Source organism: Heterodontus francisci, chromosome 23, assembly GCF_036365525.1.
Source record: "Heterodontus francisci isolate sHetFra1 chromosome 23, sHetFra1.hap1, whole genome shotgun sequence".
Taxonomy (NCBI): domain Eukaryota; kingdom Metazoa; phylum Chordata; class Chondrichthyes; order Heterodontiformes; family Heterodontidae; genus Heterodontus; species Heterodontus francisci.
In genome coordinates, this window is record NC_090393.1 from 20643177 (window position 1) to 20663703 (window position 20527).

The 20527-nt window shown below is 45.2% G+C and overlaps 1 protein-coding gene across 1 annotated transcript in view; it reads right to left on the reverse strand.

The window, feature by feature from the left end:
* Nucleotides 1–18306: 18306 nt before the first annotated feature.
* Nucleotides 18307–20527, reverse strand: part of LOC137382909 (2'-5'-oligoadenylate synthase 3-like) — a 70412-nt gene continuing 68191 nt past the window's right edge. Inside the window, exon 29 of the mRNA XM_068055485.1 lies at nt 18307–19516. Within this exon, the coding sequence (XP_067911586.1) occupies nt 19259–19516 (258 nt within the window). The 3' untranslated portion in view covers nt 18307–19258. The remainder of the gene's footprint in view (nt 19517–20527) is intronic.

Consider the following 20527-nt stretch of genomic DNA (forward strand, 5'->3'; position numbering starts at 1 on the left):
CTCTCTGTTCTGGGAGCTAATCAGATCAAAAACTGACAAAGAATGCACAGGAAAGAGGATTCTAAACAGTTGTTACTGAAACAGAAACGTGAAGGATAGAAAAGCAGGAATGTGAAAGATGAAAGGTTTTCTGAACACCCTAGCATTAATGAAAGGCGTGAACAGATGTAAAAATATCAGTCAATTGCCAAAGATAACCCAAGAAAAATAATTACTTTCTCCTGGGAAGTAATATTTCCTATCCTCCATTGCCAAAATCTGTTTGTGTTGAAGAAACGCCCCCACACATTGAGGAGAAAATGGACCACTACTGACCCCTGTCAAAAAGCAATTGGCTTACATCTGTCATTGTATGTGTGGGTTTAAGTATTAGAAACTATATGGTACTTGGAAGTGAAACTGAAAGGAACCTCAGTGTTTGGGGAAAGCACCTGATCTGGGGGTTGTGGTAGGGTCAGATAGGCTTTGTAGCTATAGTGAGCAGCAGTAAGCAAGAATTCTACAGAAGTCTTTTTTATTAAAACTTGTTAAATCTTTGTTAAAGTTAAACCTGTGACTTCAAATGTGATTCTTAAGCCAAAGATGTGACAACTTTGATTTTCCTTCCTTGAGTGGGTCATTCAGCCCCTCAAGACCGTTCCATCATTCAGTTAGATCATGGCTGATGTCACGACCAGGTGAGAAAGGTATCTAGGGGTCTCTTTCAGCCTTCACCTGGTCTTATTATAACAGGATTTAATTTTAAACACAGTGTGTTTTGAGCTCCCCCTTGGTGAATCCTTGTTCACCGCTTTCCAATGAGCACAACCAATTTTTCTCAGATTTAAAGAAGAAACATATACACCCTACTGAGCCAGCAGTGCTTGAGATGGCTTGGCCATGTGAGCCACATGGAAGATGGCAGGATCCCCAAGGACACATTGTACAGTGAGCTCGTCACTGGTATCAGACCCACCGGCTGTCCTTCTCTCCGCTTTAAAGATGTCTGCAAACGCGACATGAGGTCCTGTGACATTGATCACAAGTCATGGGAGTCAGTTGCCAGTGATCGCCAGAGCTGGCAGACAGCCATAAAGGCGGGGCTAAAGAGTGGCGAGTCGAAGGGACTTAGCAGTTGGCAGGAAAAAAGACAGAAGCGCAAGGAGAGAGCCAACTGTGTAACAGCCCCAACAACCAATTTTATCTGCAGCACCTGTGGAAGAGTCTGCCACTCTAGAATTGGCCTTTGTAGCCACTCCAAGCGCTGCTTCACAAACCACTGACCACCTCCAGGCGCTTACCCATTGTCTCTCGAGCCAAGGAAGCCAAAGAAGAAGAAGAAGAAGAAGAAGAAAGAAGAAAAGTGAAATTTATTAAAACTTAAACTTAAACTCTAATTAAGACTCGGTTAACGCCTACCGATACTCACCGTGCCCCACACTAGCATGCTAGCTAGCGATATGCACATGCAAATAGAGACAGAAAAGAGCAGAAGATAAATAGTGGAGAGGTTTGAGGCAATCTATGATGAGGTTTTATTTACTGTGCTTCGAGCTTGCTGTAGAGTCCTTGATTATAGGTAGTCTTGCTTTTTATTGGGGCCCAGTATTCTTCTTAAACCTTGTTCACTGTAGGAGACTTTTCTTTCTTGGGGTTCATGTGTCTTCAATGGATTCCAAAGCTGGTGAGAAAGAGATGAGCAGGAGAGAGGTGACAGCAAGCCAGCCACGAGAGATCTTTTCCAGTCCAGGAGCAAACAGCTTTCTGAGTTTTAAAACACTGTGGCAAGTTCAAATTCAAAAAACTCCAACAGCCAGTTGGTCATGTGACTAAATTGGTCTGACCACATCTTCTGTGTATTGGCGGAGCAGGGACTGGTTCCTTTGTTCCAACACTGTCTGCTGGTATGCAAAAAAAAAAGGTCTTTCCGGCGAGGGGCCTGGCAATTCCTTGTGATAGGTTCACTTGTCTTCCCAGCAACAATTTTAAGTTTTCATGTTCATGTGGCGAAATATGTGTCTCATTCTTGGCAGGTGGGGGCCTGCATGACAGCTGACCTATATCTCAGCTCTGCTTACCTGCCTTGGGTGCGTAATTCTTAATACCTAACAAAAATCTATCTCCATTTTGAAATTTTCAACAGGCTTAGCCTCAACGGCTTAAAGATATCCACTATCTTGGTCAGTTCCCCCCACCAAGACTGGCAGCAGGTCAGTAAGCGGGAGTGCAATGTCAGGCAGCAGGAAGTCACCACCAGAGACTGAGGGGACAGTCGCCTGGAAGATGTTTCAGGAGGGTTTAGTGATCTGCGGCCAGGAACCTTGGACGGGGAGACCTAAACTTTCCTGTGGGGTCTGGAAGAGAAAGTAAAAGAAAAATGAAGAATTAGATTTATGTTGTTTGGACCTCTTCTGGCTGTGACTGCTCTTACGGCTAGATCAACATCCTGGGGCTACCACTGACCAGAAACTGAACTGGAGTAGCCATATAAATACCATGGCTACAAGAGCAGGTCAGAGGCTAGGAGTCCTGCGGCGAGTAACTCACCTCCTGACTCCTCAGAGCCTGTCCACCATCTACAAGGCACAAGTCAGGAGTGTGATGGAACACTCTCCACTTGCCTGGATGGGTGCAGCTCCAACAACACTCAAGAAGCTCAACATCATCCAGGACAAAGCAGCCCGCTTGATTGACACCTCATCGACAAACATTCACTCCCTCCACCACTGACGCACAATGGTAGCAGTGTGTACCATCTACATGATGCACTGCAGCAATGCACCAAGACTCTTTAGACAGCACCTTCCAAACCCACGATCTCTACCAACTAGAAGGACAAAGGCAGCAAATGCATGGGAATACCACCACCTGCAAGTTCCCCTCCAAGTCACACACCATCCTGTTTCGGAACTATATCGCTGTTCCTTCACTATCACCGGGTCAAAATCCTGGAACTCCCTTCCTCACAGCATTGTGGGTGTACCTACCTCACATTGGCTGCAGCGGTTCAAGAAGGCAGCTCACCACCACCTTCTCAAGGGCAATTAGGGATGGGCAATAAATGCTGGCCTGGCCAGCGACGCCCACATCCCATGAATGAATTTTTTAAAAAAATTGACCTAGCCGGAAAGCCCCATGGTTAAAATAATAGACAGGCTCGAATGATTCCAATGGAGCCCAATTTGTATATTTAGAGAAGGACCTCGATGATTTCCAGCAGGTTTAAGTTGAAACCTGTGAGAAGCAAGTCGGGGAGTTAAGTTCCATGGGTGAATGGTTTCTGACCAGGATTATTATTGCCCCGAGAGACAAAGGCAGTTCGTCAGATTTTTATGAAAGTAAGTTGCAAGTCAGTTAGGCCCGGCAAGGACTGCGAGAAGGTTAGAATGCAGGCAATAGTCAGGAATCATTGTTCTTTACACAAAGCAAGGCAATCAACTGATGTGAGAAAGCGTAGTGTATTCATTATTTCGAGAGATTGAAGTATACATGCAAAAGACGTGAGTGTCCAGTGCAGATCACACCCCTGGGTTGCAAAATCATGTGATTACATAGTGCTTGTGTTCAAGCTACTTTTGGCGCGGGAGGAACCGGAAGCTGGACGGCAGCAAGGACTCCTGGGTAGGTATTTTCTTTAAAGGTGCGGAGCTCCGTGGACTCGGCCTCATTTCCCGGCGGAGCAGCAGGAGAAGGTAGCGACTCTTCGGTGGGTAAGTGAAGGCACCAGGAACTGTGTTTTTAAAAGTTGTACTTACTGTTTTCCTTGTGTTCAAGCTACTTTTGGCGCGGGAGGAACCGGAAGCTGGACGGCAGCAAGGACTCCTGGGTAGGTATTTTCTTTAAAGGTGCGGAGCAGAGTTAACCCGAGACACTACACGTGTAGTGTCTCCCACCCATCGTCCTCCTCTAACCTAATAATAAGACCCTTTTTACCCTCCTCCTCTAACCAAAAAGGACTGAACAGGTAAGCTATTTCACTGTTTTTGTTAATATCTATATTTGTACTTAATTAAGGGGTAATTGAGTAAAAGAAATGGCAGCCAGGGGAGTGCAGTGCTCCTCCTGCAGTATGTTCGAGGTAAGGGGAACCTCCGGTGACCCTGCCGACTTCACCTGCTGGAAGTGCATCCGTCTCCAGCTCCTATCAGACCGTGTTAGGGAACTGGAGCTGGAGCTGGATGAACTGAGGATCATTCGGGAAGCTGAGGGGGTGATAGATAGAAGCTACAGGGATGTCGTTACTCCACAAAACAAAGGCAGCTGGGTAACAGTTAGAGGTGGGAAGAGGTCAGTGCAGGGATCTCCTGTGGTCGTTCCCCTCGGCAACAAGTATACAGTTTTAGATACTGTTGGGGGGGACGGCCTATCGGGGGCAGGCTGCAGTGAACGGGCCTCTGGCGCGGGGTCCTGCACTGTGGCTCAGAAGGGAAGGAGGGAGAACGGGAGAGCACTAGTCATCGGGGACTCGATGGTGAGGAGTACCGACAGGCGGTTCTGTGGGCGCAAGCGAGACGCACGGATGGTTTGCTGCCTCCCTGGTGCCAGGGTCCGTGATGTTTGTGATCGCGTCTTCAGGATCCTTAAAGGGGAGGGGGAGCAGCCAGAGGTCGTGGTGCACATTGGCACCAACGACGTAGGAAGGAAGGGTGGCACAGATGTTAGAAGTGAGTTTAGGGAGTTAGGCTGGAAGCTGAAAGCTCGGACGGACAGAGTTGTTATCTCTGGTTTGTTGCCGGCGCCACGTGATAGTGAGGCTAGGAATAGGGAGAGAGCACAGCTGAACACGTGGCTGCAGGAATGGTGTAGGAGGGAGGGCTTCCAGTTCTTGGATAATTGGACTGCATTCTGGGGAAGATGGGACCTGTTCAAACAGGACGGGCTGCATCTGAACCAGAGGGGCACCAATATCCTGGGAGGGAGGTTTGCTAGTACTGTTCGGGAGGGTTTAAACTAGTTTGGGAGGGGGATGGGAACCGGACTTGTAGTCCAGGGACCAGTGGGTCCACTCAGAAAGACAAAGAGTGTAGTGAGGTATTGGGGAAGGTAGCACTGTCGCAGAGGACAGATGGGCACGGAGAAGGGTTAAAGTGCGTATACTTCAACGCAAGAAGCATCAGGAATAAGGTGAGTGAATTGAAGGCGTGGATGGGCACTTGGGACTACGATGTTGTGGCCATCACTGAAACGTGGATAGGTGAGGGGGAGGAATGGTTCTTGGAGGTACCTGGTTATAGATGTTTTCATAAGATTAGGAATGGTGGTAAAAGAGGTGGGGGGGTGGCATTGTTAGTTAGAAATAGTGTAACAACTGCTGAAAGAATTTTCGAGGAGGATCTGCCGACTGAGGCACTGTGGGTTGAGGTCAGGAACAGGAAAGGAGCAGTCACCTTGATGGGAGTTTTCTATCGGCCCCCCAATAGCAGCAGGGAGGTGGAAGAGCAGATTGGGAAACAGATTTTGGAAAGGAGCAGAAGTCACAGGGTAGTAATTATAGGGGATTTCAACTTCCCAAATATTGATTGGCAACTCTTTAGATCGAATAGTTTGGATGGGGTAGTGTTTGTGCAGTATGTCCAGGAAGCTTTTCTGACTCAGTATGTAGACTGCCCGACCAGAGGGGAGGCAATATTGGATTTGGTACTAGGTAATGAACCAGGGCAAGTGATAGAGCTGTTGGTGGGCGAGCACTTTGGAGATAGTGATCACAATTCTGTAGCATTCACTGTGGTAATGGAGAGGGATAGGTATGTGCAACAGGGCAAGGTTTACAATTGGGGGAAGGGTAGATATGATGCTGTCAGGCAGGAACTGAGGAGCATAAGTTGGGAGCATATGCTGGCAGGGAAGGGCACGGTCGAAATGTGGAACTTTTTCAAGGAGCAGATAGTAGGGGCCATTGATAAGCATGTCCCTGTCAGACAGGGAAGGGATGGTCATGTGAGGGAACCGTGGTTGACAAGAGAGGTTGAGAGTCTTGTTAGGAAGAAGAAGGATGCGTATATAAGGTTGAGGAAAAAGGGCACAGGCATAGCTCTGGAGGGATACAAGATGGCCAGGAAGGATCTGAAGAAAGGGATTAGGAGAGCTAAGAGAGGGCATGAAAAATGCTTGGCGGGTAGGATAAAAGAAAACCCCAAGGCCTTTTACGCGTATGTCAGAAATATGAGGATGACTAGGGGGACCGTAGGTCCGGTCAAGGACAATAGCGGGAGACTGTGTGTTGAGCCGGAAGAGATAAGTGAGGTTTTGAATGAGTACTTCTCTTCGGTATTTACGAATGAGAAGGGGTGTATTACTGAAGAGGAAGGTGTGAAACAGACTGGTAAGCTCGAGGAAGTGCTCGTTAGGAGGGAAGATGTGTTGGGGTTTTTGAATAACTTGAAGATAGACAAGTCTCCCGGGCCTGACGGGGTATATCCAAGGATGTTATGGGAAGCAAGGGATGAAATTGCAGAGCCGCTGGCAATGATCTTTTCATCTTCTCTGTTGACGGGGGTGGTACCAGGTGATTGGAGGGTGGCAAATGTTGTGCCCCTGTTTAAGAAAGGAAATAGGAACAACCCTGGGAATTACAGGCCAGTTAGTCTTACTTCGGTGGTAGGCAAGTTGATGGAAAAGGTGCTGAGGGATAGGATTTCTGAGCATCTGGAAAGACACTGCTTGATTCGGGACAGTCAGCACGGTTTTGTGAGGGGTAGGTCTTGCCTCACAAGCCTGATTGAATTCTTTGAACAGGTGACCAAGCAAGTGGATGAGGGTAAACCAGTGGATGTGGTGTACATGGATTTTAGTAAGGCATTTGATAAGGTCCCCCATGGTAGACTTATGGAGAAAGTCAGGAGGCATGGGATAGTGGGGAATGTGGCCAGTTGGATTAAGAATTGGCTAACTGATAGAAGGCAGAGAGTGGTCTTAGATGGTAAATACTCAGCCTGGAGCCCAGTTACCAGTGGCGTGCCACAGGGATCAGTTCTGGGTCCTCTCCTGTTTGTGATTTTTATTAACGACTTGGATGAGGAAGTCGAAGGGTGGGTCAGTAAATTTGCAGATGATACAAAGGTTGGTGGAGTTGTGGATACCGAGGAGGGCTATTGTCGTCTGCAAAGGGACTTGGATAGGTTGCAGTGCTGGGCTGAAAAGTGGCAGATGGAGTTTAACCCTGAAAAGTGTGAGGTCGTCCATTTTGGAAGGACAAACACGAATGCAAAATACTGGGTTAACGGTAGGGTTCTTGGGCATGTGGAGGAGCAGAGAGACCTTGGGGTCTATGTGCATAGATCGTTGAAAGTTGCAACTCAAGTGGATAGGGCTGTGAAGAAGGCATATGGGGTGTTAGCGTTCATTAGCAGAGGGATTGAATTTAAGAGCCGTGAGGTGATGATGCAGCTGTACAGGACCTTGGTAAGGCCTCATTTGGAGTACTGTGTGCAGTTCTGGTCGCCTCATTTTAGGAAGGATGTGGAAGCCTTGGAGAGGGTGCAGAGGAGATTTACCAGGATGTTGCCTGGAATGGAGAATAAGTCTTACGAGGAAAGGCTGAACATTCTAGGCCTCTTCTCATTAGAACGGAGAAGGATGAGGGGTGACATGATAGAGGTTTATAAGATGATCAGGGGAATAGATAGGGTAGACAGTCAGAAACTTTTTCCCCGGGTGGAGCAAAGCGTTACAAGGGGTCATAAATTTAAGGTGAAGGGTGGGAGATATAAGGGGGATGTCAGGGGAAGGTTCTTTACCCAGAGAGTGGTCGGGGCATGGAATGCCTTGCCTGGGGAAGTTGTTGAGTCAGAAACTTTAGGGACTTTCAAACGGCTTTTAGATAGGTATATGGATAAAGGAGAATGATGGGGTATAGATTAAATTGTCCTTGACAGAGGACAAAGGATCGGCACAACATCGTGGGCCGAAGGGCCTGTTCTGTGCTGTATTTTTCTATGTTCTATGTTCTATGTTCTATGCGCAGAATGGGCAAGTGCCAAAATGTAACATTCAGGCCACTTACAGGAGTCACTAGCACCACTGTACCTGAGAAAATGGGCTAGAAATGGGCCTTTTTACGCCTGAGACAAAGAGGACAAATTTTGAAGTGCAATGTCCCGCACCTGATCTGTGTCTTGTTATGGGTGCCGCCATACTGTTAAAAATGCAGTGCATCTTGTAGATGGTACACACTGCTGCCACTGTGTGTTGGTGGTGGAGGGAATGAGTGTTGATGGTGGTGGATGGGGTGACGATCAAGCAGGCTGCTTTGTCCTGGATGATGTTCTGCTTCTTGAGTGTTGTTGGAGCTGCACCCATCCAGGCAAGTACAGAGTATTCCACCAGGCAAGCGGCACTGAGAAAACTGATGGAGCTGTGGGCTGACAAGTCTCCGGAACCTGATGGGCTTCATCCTAGGGTCTTTAAAGAGGTGGCTAATGAGGTAGTAGATGTGTTGGTGTTAATTTTTCAAAATTCGCAAGATTCTGGAAAGGTTCTATCAGACTGGAAGGTAGCAAATATAACCCTTCTATTCAAGAAGGGAAGAGGGCTGTGGCAGGAAACAGGTAACTATAGGCCAGTTAGCTTGACGTCTGCCGTGGGGAAGGTGTTAGAATTGATCATTAAGGAGGCTATAGCTGAACACTTAGAAAAACTCAAGGTAATCGGGAATAGTCAGCATGGTTTTATGAAAGGAAAATCATGTTCAACCAATTTATTGGAGTTCTTTGAAGGAGTAACATGCACTGTGGATAAAAGCCCGTTGATGTACTGTACTTGGATTTCCAGAAGGCATTTGACAAGGTGCCACATAAAAGGTTATTGCTCAAAGTAGGAGCTCATGGTGTAGGGGGTAACATATTAGCATGGATAGAAGATTGGCTGGCTGGCAGAAAACAGAGAGTATGCATAAATGCGTCCTTTTCTGATTGGCAGGATGTGACGAGTGGAGTCCCGTAGGGGTCTGTGCTGGGGCCTGAACTTTTTACAATTTATATCAATGACTTAGATGAAGGGAGCAATGGCATGGTAGATAAATTTGCAGATGACACAAAGATAGGTAGGAAAGTATGTTGTGAAGAGACATAAGGAGGTTGCAGACCAATAGGTTGAGTGAGTGGGCAAAAATCTGGCAGATGGAGTATAATGTGGGAAAATGTGAAGTTGTTCACTTTGGCAGGAAGAATGAAAAAGCAGAGTATTACTTAAATGGAGAACGACTTCAGAATTCCGAGGTGCAGAGGGATCTAGGTGTTCTAGGGCATGAGTCGCTATGCAGGAACAGCAAGTAATAAAGAAGGCTAATGGAATGATATCCTTTATTATGAGAGGAATTGAAAATAAAAGTAAGGATGTTATGCTTCAGTTATACAGGGCATTGGTGAGACAACATCTCGGATACTTTTAGGCAGTTTTGTTCTCCTTATTTAAGGAAGGATGTAATTGCATTGGAGGAGGTTCAGAGGAGGTTTAATAGATCGATACCTGGAATGAGCGGGTTGTGCGACTTTGAAACTCTCTGCCTCAGAAGGTGGTCATTGAATATTTTTAAGGTGGAAGTAAATAGATTCTTGTTAGGCAAGGGAATCAAAAGTTATTGGGGGTAGTTGGGAGTGTGGAATTTGAGAAACAAACAGATCAGCTATGATCTTATTGAATGGCGGAGCAGGCTCGAGGGGCCGAATGGCCTACTTCTAATTCATATGTTCATATGACACTCCTGACTTGTGCCTTGTAGGTGGTCGACAGGAATTGGGGGGACAGGAGGTGAGTTGCTCACCGCAGAATTCCTAGCCTCTGACCTCCTCTTGTAGCCACAGCATTTATATGGCTGGTCCAGTTCAGTTTCTGGTCAATGGTAACCCCTAGGATGTTGATAGTGGGGTATTCAGTGATGGTAATGCCATTGAACATCAAGAGCAGATGCTTAGATTCTCTCTTGTGGGAGATGGTCATTGCCTGGCACAAATGTTACTTGCCACTTATCAGCCCAAGCCTGGATGTTGTCCTGGTCATGCTGTATATGTACCTGGGCTGCTTCAATACCTGAGGAGTCATGAATGGTGCTGAACATTGTGCAATCATCAGTGAACATCCCTACTTCTGACCTTATGATGGATGGAAGGTCAATGATGAAGCAGCTGAAGATGGTTGAGCCTAGGACACTGCCCTGAGGAACATCTACAGTGATGTCCTGTAGCTGAGATGATTGACGTCCCACAACCACAACCATCTTCCTTTGTGCTAGGTATGAATCCAACCAGCGGAGAGTTTTCCCCCCAATTCCCAATGACTCCAATTTTGCTAGGGCTCCTTGATGCCATACTTGGTCAAATGCTGTCTTGGTGTCAAGGGCAGTCAGTTTCACCTCACCTCTGGAGTTCAGCTCTTTTGTCCATGTTTGATGCAAGGTTGTAATGAGGTCAGGAGCTGAGTGGCCCTGGCAGAACCCAAACTGAGCATCAGTGAGCAGGTTATTGCTGAGCAAGTGCCGCTTGATAGCACTGTCAATGACACCTTCCATCACTTTGCTGATGATCGAGAGTAGACTGATAGGGCAGTAATTGGCCGGGTTGGATTTGTTCTGCTTTTTGTGTACAGGACATACCTGGGCTATTTCCCACATTGCCGGGTAGATGCCAGTGTTGTAGCTGTATTGCAACAGCTTAATTAGGGGCACGGCTAGTTCTGGAGCACAAGTCTTCAGTACTATTGCCAGAATGCTGTCAGGGCCCATAGCCTTTGCAGTATCCAGTGCCTTCAGCCATTTCTTGATATCACGTGGAGTGAATCGGATTGGCCGAGGACTGACATTTGTGATGCTGAGGACCTCAGGCGGAGGCCGAGATGGATCATCCACTTGGCACTTCTGGCTGAAGATGGATGCAAATGCTTCAGCCTTGTCTTTTGCACTGATGTGCAGGGCTCCCCCATCATTGAGGATGGGGATATTTGTGGAGCCTTCTCCTCCTGTCAGTTGTTTAATTGTCCACCACCATTCATGACTGGATGTAGCAGGACTGCAGAGCTTAGATCTGATCTGTTGGTTGTGGGATTGCTTAGCTCTGTCTATTTCATGCTACTTCAGCTGTTTGGCATACAAGTAGTCCTAGGTTGTAGTTTCACCATACTGATACTTATTTTTTAGATATGCCTGGTGTTGCTCCTGGCATGCCCTCCTGCACTCTTCATTGAACCAGGGTTGGTCCCCCAGCTTGATGGTTATGGTTATGGTAGGGGGATATGCCGGGCCGTGAGGTTACAGATTGTGGTTTACAATTCTGCTGCTGCTGATGGCCCACAGCATCTCATGGAAGCCCAGTTTGGAGTTGCTCGATTGTTTAAAATCTATCCCATTTAGCACGGTGGTAGTGCCGCACAACACAATGGAGGGTTCCTTAATGTGAAGATGGGACTTTATCTCCACAAGGATTGTGCAATCGTCACTCCCACCAATACTGTCATGGACAGATACATAGATACATACAGGTAGATTGAGGATGAGGTCAAGTAGGATTTCTGCCTTGTTGGTTTCACCAGCAACACTAGAGTCAGCAGGTGCCAAGAATACATGCTGCCATCAGAGGGGAAACCTCAGCATTTCTGTCCACAGATGAGCTGGACACCTTGAGCTGGATATACAGGGCCAGGATACAGCAATTTCTTTGCTGACTTGTGCGTACTTTCCCCTCCCACCAGGTAAGATCCGACATGCAGAGAGTAAAAGCACAATCCACAACTTAGAGACTGCTCCCTCAGCAAACTTGTGCCTGTGTAGCTTATTTGTTGTTTCTATTGGTGTCTCTTGTTTAGATTGCTGCAAGGATTCCAAAACACTGGCAGCCTTGGGTTATATTTTACAGCAGCACTTCAAGGCCAGATCCTGTGACATTGAAGCACCAGCCAGTCATGTTGATGTTCTGCATCCAGCGGTGTCTGTCACACCTCAACATGTCACATGTGAACAAAACATCACACTCAAAAGTGGATGTCGGACTTGTACTTTATTGGTTCAACTACCCTCTCATAAAGCACTGAGATACCATAACTGAACGGGTGTGGAATATATAAATCAGCAGGCAGCAAGCGGGAATGAAAATTAACAGTCAAGACCATCAGAAATAACAATTGACAAGCACTGGCACAACACTAAAAACCAGGAAATCATATTGGGGCTGTGAGGGTATTATTAATGAGTTTTATTAATGCAAAAAGAACAAAACAAAGGAAAACATAAACCATAAGTGAATAGCTTTGATAGGAAAAATGAAGGAACAAATTATAGCCAAGCACATGATAAATGCATAGCTTTTTTTTCATGTAACTGCAGTAGGAGAAGGAAACTGCTTGCAATGAATATGGAAAACACTAATGTGCTCAATTTCTTTTCTCTGTGATCAAGGCAGTTGAAGATATGATCTATTTATATATGCCACAGCATAACTCTCAACCATGAGCAATGCCACAGGAGATCTACTAAATTGTTTAAAAGAGTTAGGCTGGGAAATACCTTGGAGATACTCTTGTTTCGTCAGACTTCTGGCAAAACGAATCCCGTGAAGTGGGAGCAGTTCTCAGAAAATTCCCGGCCCTAGTTATATAAAAGTCAAAACTTATCACAAAACAATACTGAGTGCATTCAAAATGGCTGCCTGATCACATGACAACAGCACCTTATCAACTGTCTCCCCATCTCTTGTTAGTTTAATTTAGATGTTGTGGATTTATAAAAGAAATTAACCACAATGAAATGAGGCATTACAAAGACTGAGCAAACTGCATTTGATGGGAGAGGAGTTTGTGTTTAATCTTTATGTATTTCTTTAAAGAGGCTTGAGCACTTAAGCCCAAAGTGTTTCTATAGAATGACACAGAAAGGTGAACAATTCCAGTTATTTATACATGGGTTTGCCCATGTCCTCTTGTGATAGTTTCCCCCATTATAGTTCAGCCAGAAGAGTCAAAATTAAATTTACATGGCGGGCCTGATCTGACATCCTGGCACTTGGCACGGGCCACATTCAACAAAGTTATTTGGACACACTGAGGGTAAAGATTGGTATACATTTCGCCCATTATTTGGGTGTAAAACAGGCACACAGTGTACTAATTTCTAGATATGAGGTCCTGCACCTAATCGGCGCTGGTGGTATATTGGTTCTCAGATTAGCATTGGATCAATTTAAACATGGAAAGAAGGGTCCTGCATCTATTTGATGCATGGTACAAAAAGATCTGCAGCACTGTCTGTTGCTGAGGTCATTACTGCACTGAACCTCTTTGTGTCAAGAAAGGAATTTTGGGCGTGGTGTATAATGGGTGACCATTCCAATTTCACTTATCCTATGCTATTGCTGAAAGTCAAAATTACTCTCATTATGTTAGAGTGAAAATGTGCAGTCTCTGGTTCTCCAAGATGAGATGGACTGGCACAAGGTTCCAGAGGAATTGCACTCTTTTTAAAATCGGCATTTTCATACTTATAGACAGATTGAACGAAGACAAGTTTCTGTGATCACCTTCATTTTGGAAATCCTGTAGTGACCCAGGTCCTCCTGGCACAGGAATAAGAGGGTGTGGGCACTGCCTGTTCAGTCAGATACCCTGAGAGGTGGTCAGGAGGCAGTCAGAGTGATGTGAGTTAGAAAGCAGCTAAAAGAAGTTGGTAGGGTGATGGCAGAGTTGGACAGAGCTCTACTGAATTGAAGCAAAACATCTGGGCATTTGCAATTTGTAAAAATATTCAGCCAATCAGTTTCAGCAAGATGTGAAAAAGGCACAAGATCTACTACTTCCTAAAGAATCTGTGCTCCAGCAAAATTCCAGAAGTAGTTGATAAAGGCAGTCAAGATATGTTTGTTGTCATGCAGCAGAGTGAGCTGGACAGCATAAACAATGAGATCCTGCAAAAAGTACTGCACTGTGCGATATTTTACTACATTAAAGATGCTAAACAAATGCAAGTTGTTGAATTTAGGATGTTTGATGCCTTGAACAATACCAGGTTTTAACACACAATCCATGGTGACTAACTTTTAACACCCAAGTGCAACAATGGGCCTCTTTTGTCTCCAGATTATTTCAGATGCCAATGTAAACAGTAGAGGGTGTTCTGTAACACATAATGCACTGTTGTTCATCGTGAATTAATTTAGCATATTTGAGAGGGAAATACAGCAGAGTGGCACATAGTTAAAGCCCATTTCAGCTCTTAATCTCTCATTTTGTTTATGGGCGAGTGCTAAGAGGAGGAAAAACAACAGAGAGATTACTCTAATACAAGAGTACTGCAGATACTAGAAATCTGAAATGAAATATCTTTAAGTGCTCCTAGTTCTGACAGAGTCACAGACGCTTAACTGTTAACTGTTTCTCTCTCCACAGATGCTGCCAGACCTGCTGAGTATTTCCAGCATTTTCTGCTTTTATTATTAAAGGGATTCCTCTCTTCTCTCCTGGGTTGTTGTCATGTACAATCCCTATCATTTAAAACACCCATATTTTTTTTTATTGATACAGCATTGATACAGCACTGAAACAGGCCCTTCAGCCCACCAAGTCTGTGCCGACCATCAACCACCCATTTATACTAATCCTACACTAATCCCATATTCCTACCACATCCCCACCTGTTCCTATATTTCCCAACCACCTACTTATATTAGGAGCAATTTATAATGGCCAATTTACCTATCAACCTGCAGTCTTTGGCTGTAAGAGCACCCAGCGAAAACCCACGCAGACACAGGGAGCACTTGCAAACTCCACACAGACAGCACCCAGAACTGAACCCGGGTCGCTGGAGCTGTGAGGCTGCGGTGCTAACCACTGCGCCACTGTGCTGCTCTTTTAATCAGCAAATCGCTAAATTGGCCAGAAAGTGCTAACCATTTCCAAAACCGTCAATTACACATTTGCTGCTTACAGTTTGTTAAGTACTCCATGCATTTCAGAGAGAAACAAATGTTTACTCAGTGGTTCACACCTCGATAAGCTTGTCACATGTTGGGATACACCTACACTGCTCAACACTGACCAAACATTCAATAAGTTGGTTTGGTTGGCATCCTTCCATCTACGAAAGATGATAGACATGCAGAAAACAATCCATTTAGGTGGGGGGTCTTCTCTTGGTACACCTTTCCTGGTGGCTGTCAAGGCCAATCCTTGAAAGGCAGATTCTGCCACAAGTGCTGCACGTGAAGCTGCCAAGTGATGCTGTGAGTTGTTGTTTTTGACGTTGGCGCCTGTTGCCCAGCTGCTGTAGCAACTGGTCATCGTGTCAGTGCACAGCAGTCCACAGGATGTATCACCATTTCCAGGTGTGATAGTTGACATTTAGGGTATTCATGTCACGCTTGCAAGCATCCTTGAAGTGGAGCTTTGGGCATCCCACTGGTCGTCTGGCCCCGGCTACCTCACCATACAGGAGTATCCAATCGTCTTCCATCCTGCGACCTGTCTGATCCACCGAAGTCACCTCTGTTCGACTAGTGCCAACACACTACATTCAATAAGTAAACAGCACCTAATTAAGGTCCAATTACCTTGGATACTTAATTGTCGCTGGGTGGTGAGAGGTTACTGATTACTGTACTTAGTACGAACTTCCCATAAACCAGCGTGACCTGACAAAATACATGGGTCATCCAAAATTCACTCTCATACTTGCTGAAACAGCCTGAGAAGCTGTGCAATGAACGGCATCAAAATTCCAATCCAAATGGAAAAAACAGTTTATGGATAGGGAAGTCGAGGAGGCATCCCTCTTCTGCATGCTGTCTTGTTAGCTTATTTGATAATGATTTGTTGCAGTCTTGTCAATGGTAATACTTTAAGCCATTCAATGTGTATAATGGGCAAGTCAAGTTAGCACCAATTCACCAGACATATAAGCAGTGGGGACTCACTTTGGAAGAATTTCCTGCTCTCTCAAAGCTCCACATTAGCTCCACTGCTGTCAGAGCTAACACGTTTAGAAAACACAGCTGCCCTTCCAAGATCAAAATCCCCAATATCTCATGCAAAGTCCTTTTTGGCAGAGAAAAGTGCTACAAGTTTTCAGACAATGTTTTCTACTTAAACCCAATTAAATGGAGGTTTTTGAGGTTGTATGGGTTCCATGTCATTAATTACTCCTGTCAGTAGACCCTCCATCCCTTACAAACTAGAGTGTACCACTACCTTCCAAAATTTAGGTACATGTTATAAACAGGAACATTCCTACTTAGCAAAATTCTATCATGGAGCCTCTGAACAGCTTGTATCCCTGGCAGCTTCAGATTAAGAGATACATACGAACTTAAGAATTAGGAACAGGAGTAGGCCACTCAGCCCCTTGAGCCTGCTCTGCCATTCACTAAGTTCAAGGCTGAACTGATTTCTCCACATTTCCACCTACCCCTGATAACCTTCCACCCCCTTTGCTTATCAAGAATCTATCTACCTCTGCCTTAAAAATATTCAAAGACTCTGCTTCCACCGCCTTTTGAGGAAGAGAATTCCAAAGACTGAGAGAAAAAATGTCTCCTCATCTTTGTCTTAAATGGGCGACACCTTATTTTTAAACAGTGACACCTAGTTCTAGATTCTCCCACAAAGGGAAACAGCCTTTCCACATCTGCCCTGTTAAGACCCCTCAGGATGTTATATGTTTCAATCAAGTTGCTTCTTACTCTTCTAAATTCCAGCAGATACAAGTCTAGCCTATCCAATCTTTCCTCATAAGACAGGCCACCCATTCCAGGTATTAGTCTAGTAAACCTTCTCTGTACTGCCTCCAATGCATTTACATCCTTCCTTAAATAAGACCAGTACTGTACACAGTACTCCAGATGTGGTCTCCCGAACGCCTGTACAGCTGAAGAGATGAGCACAGGTGGTCAAATAAGAATCCTTAATGGGAACTTTCTGGCTGCAGAGTTGTATGTCAAAGAGAGAGCAACGATTCACCTTCCTAGAATATAAAAGGAAGTTTTGTTACAGCTGTACAGGACTCTGGTTAGGCTACACCTGGCACACTGTGTGCTATTGTGGGCACCCCACCTTAGGAAGGATATATCAGCCTTGGAAGGAGTACGGTGCAGATTCATCAAAATGTTACCAGGGCTCTCTAAGGATTAGAATATCAGGAGACTATATAAACTGAGTTTATATTCCCTGAAATATCTATGGCTAAGGACTTATTTCATTCAACGATTATGAAAGTAATTAATAGAGTAGATAGAAACTTTTTCTGCTGGTGGGGAGTCCAGGATAATGGGACATAACCTTAAAATCAAAGCCAGAGTCAGGAAGCACTTCTTCACACAAACAGTGGTAGAAGTGTGGAACTTTCTCCCACAAAAAGCAATAGATTATTAATTAATTATTTTAAATCGAAGATCGATAGATTTTTGCTAGCCAAGTGTATTAAGGGAAATGGATACAACGAGGACGGATGGAGTTGGGGTACAGATCATCCATGATCTCATTGAATGGTGGAACAGACATCAGGGCTGAATGGCCTCCTCCTGTTCCTCAGCACCTGCTGCTTTCACAGATCCAACACAGACACAGCTGCCAATCAAACCTACTACCTCAAAAAAGAGCCACAAATGTTGAATGATTTGCGATTGCTAGAATTCAACAGTTTTGTTCAGCCAGCGCTCAGCGACATGAATCAACAGTTAAGACACCATTAGCTCTGCATTCATTAACATTAAAGAAAAAAAGCTTCATTTATTTAACATATTTCCACTTTCCCAAAGTGCCTCACAATGAATTAGTACTTTGGAAGTGTAGTCACTGTTGTAATGTAGAGAAACACAGTTGTCAATTTGTGCTCAGCAAGGTCCCATAAACAGCAATGAGAGTAATGATCAAATAATCTATTTCAGTGTTGGGAAATAATTGTTGGCCAGGGCACCAGGAGTAGTCCCCTGTTATTTAAATAGTACCATTGGATCCTTGTAACATCTCATTTGAAAGATGACACTTCCTAAAGTGGAGTGTTCCCTCATTACTGCACTGAAGTGTCAGCCTAGATTATGTGTTTCAATCTCCGGATGGGACAGACCTAACACTTTGAAAGTAATTTATTGGCTGTGAAAGGTTCTTTATTAATGGCACTGTGAGGTTGGAATACCTGTGTAATTAGGGCAGCATTACCTTGCAGACAGAAACATAACTGAGCAATATTGCATCAGTGCTCCAAGTAGTATCAAATAAAAGAACAAGATGTTGAAATTATAGCCACGTCAGGTAATAACAGATTACACACCATTAGTGACCATGACAAACTGTTGTGTTGTTCAGCACCCAGTACAAATATTAAAAACAATAACACACAAATCCCCAAAATGCTGAATAGTGAGTTTATTAATGTGAATCTGAACAGTTGCACTAGGAATAAATACAGTTAGATCAGCACCAACAAATTAATAACATTTCATTCTTTCATTGAGGTAGAAACCAGATTACAAGCATAGAGCATAGGAGGCCTTTCGGCCCATCATTCCTGTGCCAGTTCTTTGAAAGATCTGTCCAATTAGTCCCACTCACCTGCTCTTTCCCCATCAGCCTGATTTTGTTCCTCCAATAAATTAATTTAATCTCTGTCCTCGGCCTACCAGCCCTGCTGCCAGTGCTAACAGTTTCTCCTCATCTACTTTATTTTTATTTAGAGATACAGCACTGAAACAGGCCCTTCGGCCCACCGAGTCTGTGCTGACTATCAACCACCCATTTATACTAATCCTCCACTAATCCCATATTCCTACAACATCCCCACCTGTCCCTATATTTCTCTACCACCTACCTCTACTAGGTGCAATTTATAATGACCAATTTACCTATCAACTGTCTTTTGGTGGTGGGAGGAAACCCACGCAGACACAGGGAGAACGTGCAAACTCCACACAGGCAGTAGCCAGAATTGAACCCGGGTCGCTGGAGCTGTGAGGCTGCGGTGCCAACCACTGCACTACTGTGCCGCCCTACTCTATCAAAGCCTTTCATAATTTTGAGTATCACCATTAAATCTCCCTTTAACCTTCTCTGCTCTAAGAGAATAATCCCAATTTCTGCAATCTCTACACCAATTAAAGATCCCCATCTGAAACACCAATAATCCACTTGACAGTTTGAAATCAAAAACTCAATTTGTCAGAAATCACCGGCATAAATTTATGTGGACAGGACATGGATTGGGATTGTGCTTCTTGACAAAAAGTCTGTTACACTGCTCTGATGCAGAGATTTGCTGTCTCTGGAATTTTTACACGCTCCCTCCTACACTCATGTAAATTCCTTTTTTTTGTTACATTAAGATGCACCAGCTGGGTTGATTTTTCAGAAAGATGGTAACATCATGGAAAATTCCGTAATCGGACAGCGTACAATCTTCCTTCAACATCTGGTCATTCCATTCCAGGTAATAATCGGACATTGAGATTCCGGTCAAATTTGCGAACTTTTGTTTAATACGTTGAATGGGTAAGAAAGGGTTGATGGAGAAATGTTTTATGGGGCACGAAATAGCCACAGGTTTCACTGAAACCAGTATACCTTTCATAGGCTGAAAAAGACAAACAAAATATTGTAAAATATACAAGAGAACACAGGTTCTGTACAAGGTACATCAGTAATCTTACTGTATTCTGTGGTAAATTCAATGCTTCTTTGCTGGTGGGAAGCTAAACTCGAAAGAAGGACAGGTCTGACAACCAGTGCGACAGACTTGTAACCCTGGCTAGGATTTTACATCGGGACAGAGGCCCCGCCCACCAGCTTAAAAATTGCGGGGAGCCCGCCTCCACCAGGCCTGGGAACCATAAGAGATTTTACATGGCCCAGGCCCTTAATTGGCCTTGGGCGGGATTTCCACCCCTCTGAGGCAGGAAGTCCCACCTCCAGGAGCTGCCAGATGTTGAAGGAAGAATGTCCCCTGTCTGATTACAGAATTTTCTATGATGTTATCATCTTTCTGAAAAATCAACCCAGCTGGTGCATCTTAATGTAACAAAAAAAAGGAATTTACATGAGTGTAGGAGGGGGGGGGGGGGGGGGCGTAAAATTGCCAGAGACAGCAAACCTCTGCATCAGAGCAGTGTAACAGACCTTTTGTCAAGAAGCACAGGGGGCCAGCTGCTCCTCAGTCCCAGCAGCACCTCCAGGAGCAGTGGCCACTGCTGGAACTGCACCCAGCTTCAGGTGGATCATGGACGCCAGCACCGAGAAAGGTAAGTGGGGTTTTAGGCCTCGCTAGGGACAATCAGCCAGGCACCGTTGAGGCAAAGTCGGGGGTGGGGGGTGGAAATGTGGTGCAGTGGGGCGGCTTGTGCCATGGGAAGGTCCTCCATGGGGCACAGGGTCCCTGATCAGGAGGGGTCCCGCTGCCCGCAAGGAGGCCACCAGGTTTTACTGAGCAGCCTCCTGGGGGTGCTGGGCAGCCTGCCCACAGCTGGTAATATACCAGCATCGGCAGGAGGAGGCCCTTAAGTAGCGGTTAATGAACGGACAATGGACAGGGAAAGGGGTGGAGTTGGTGGCTAGGCATGAATTTGTAGTGGGGATGAAGGCAATCATA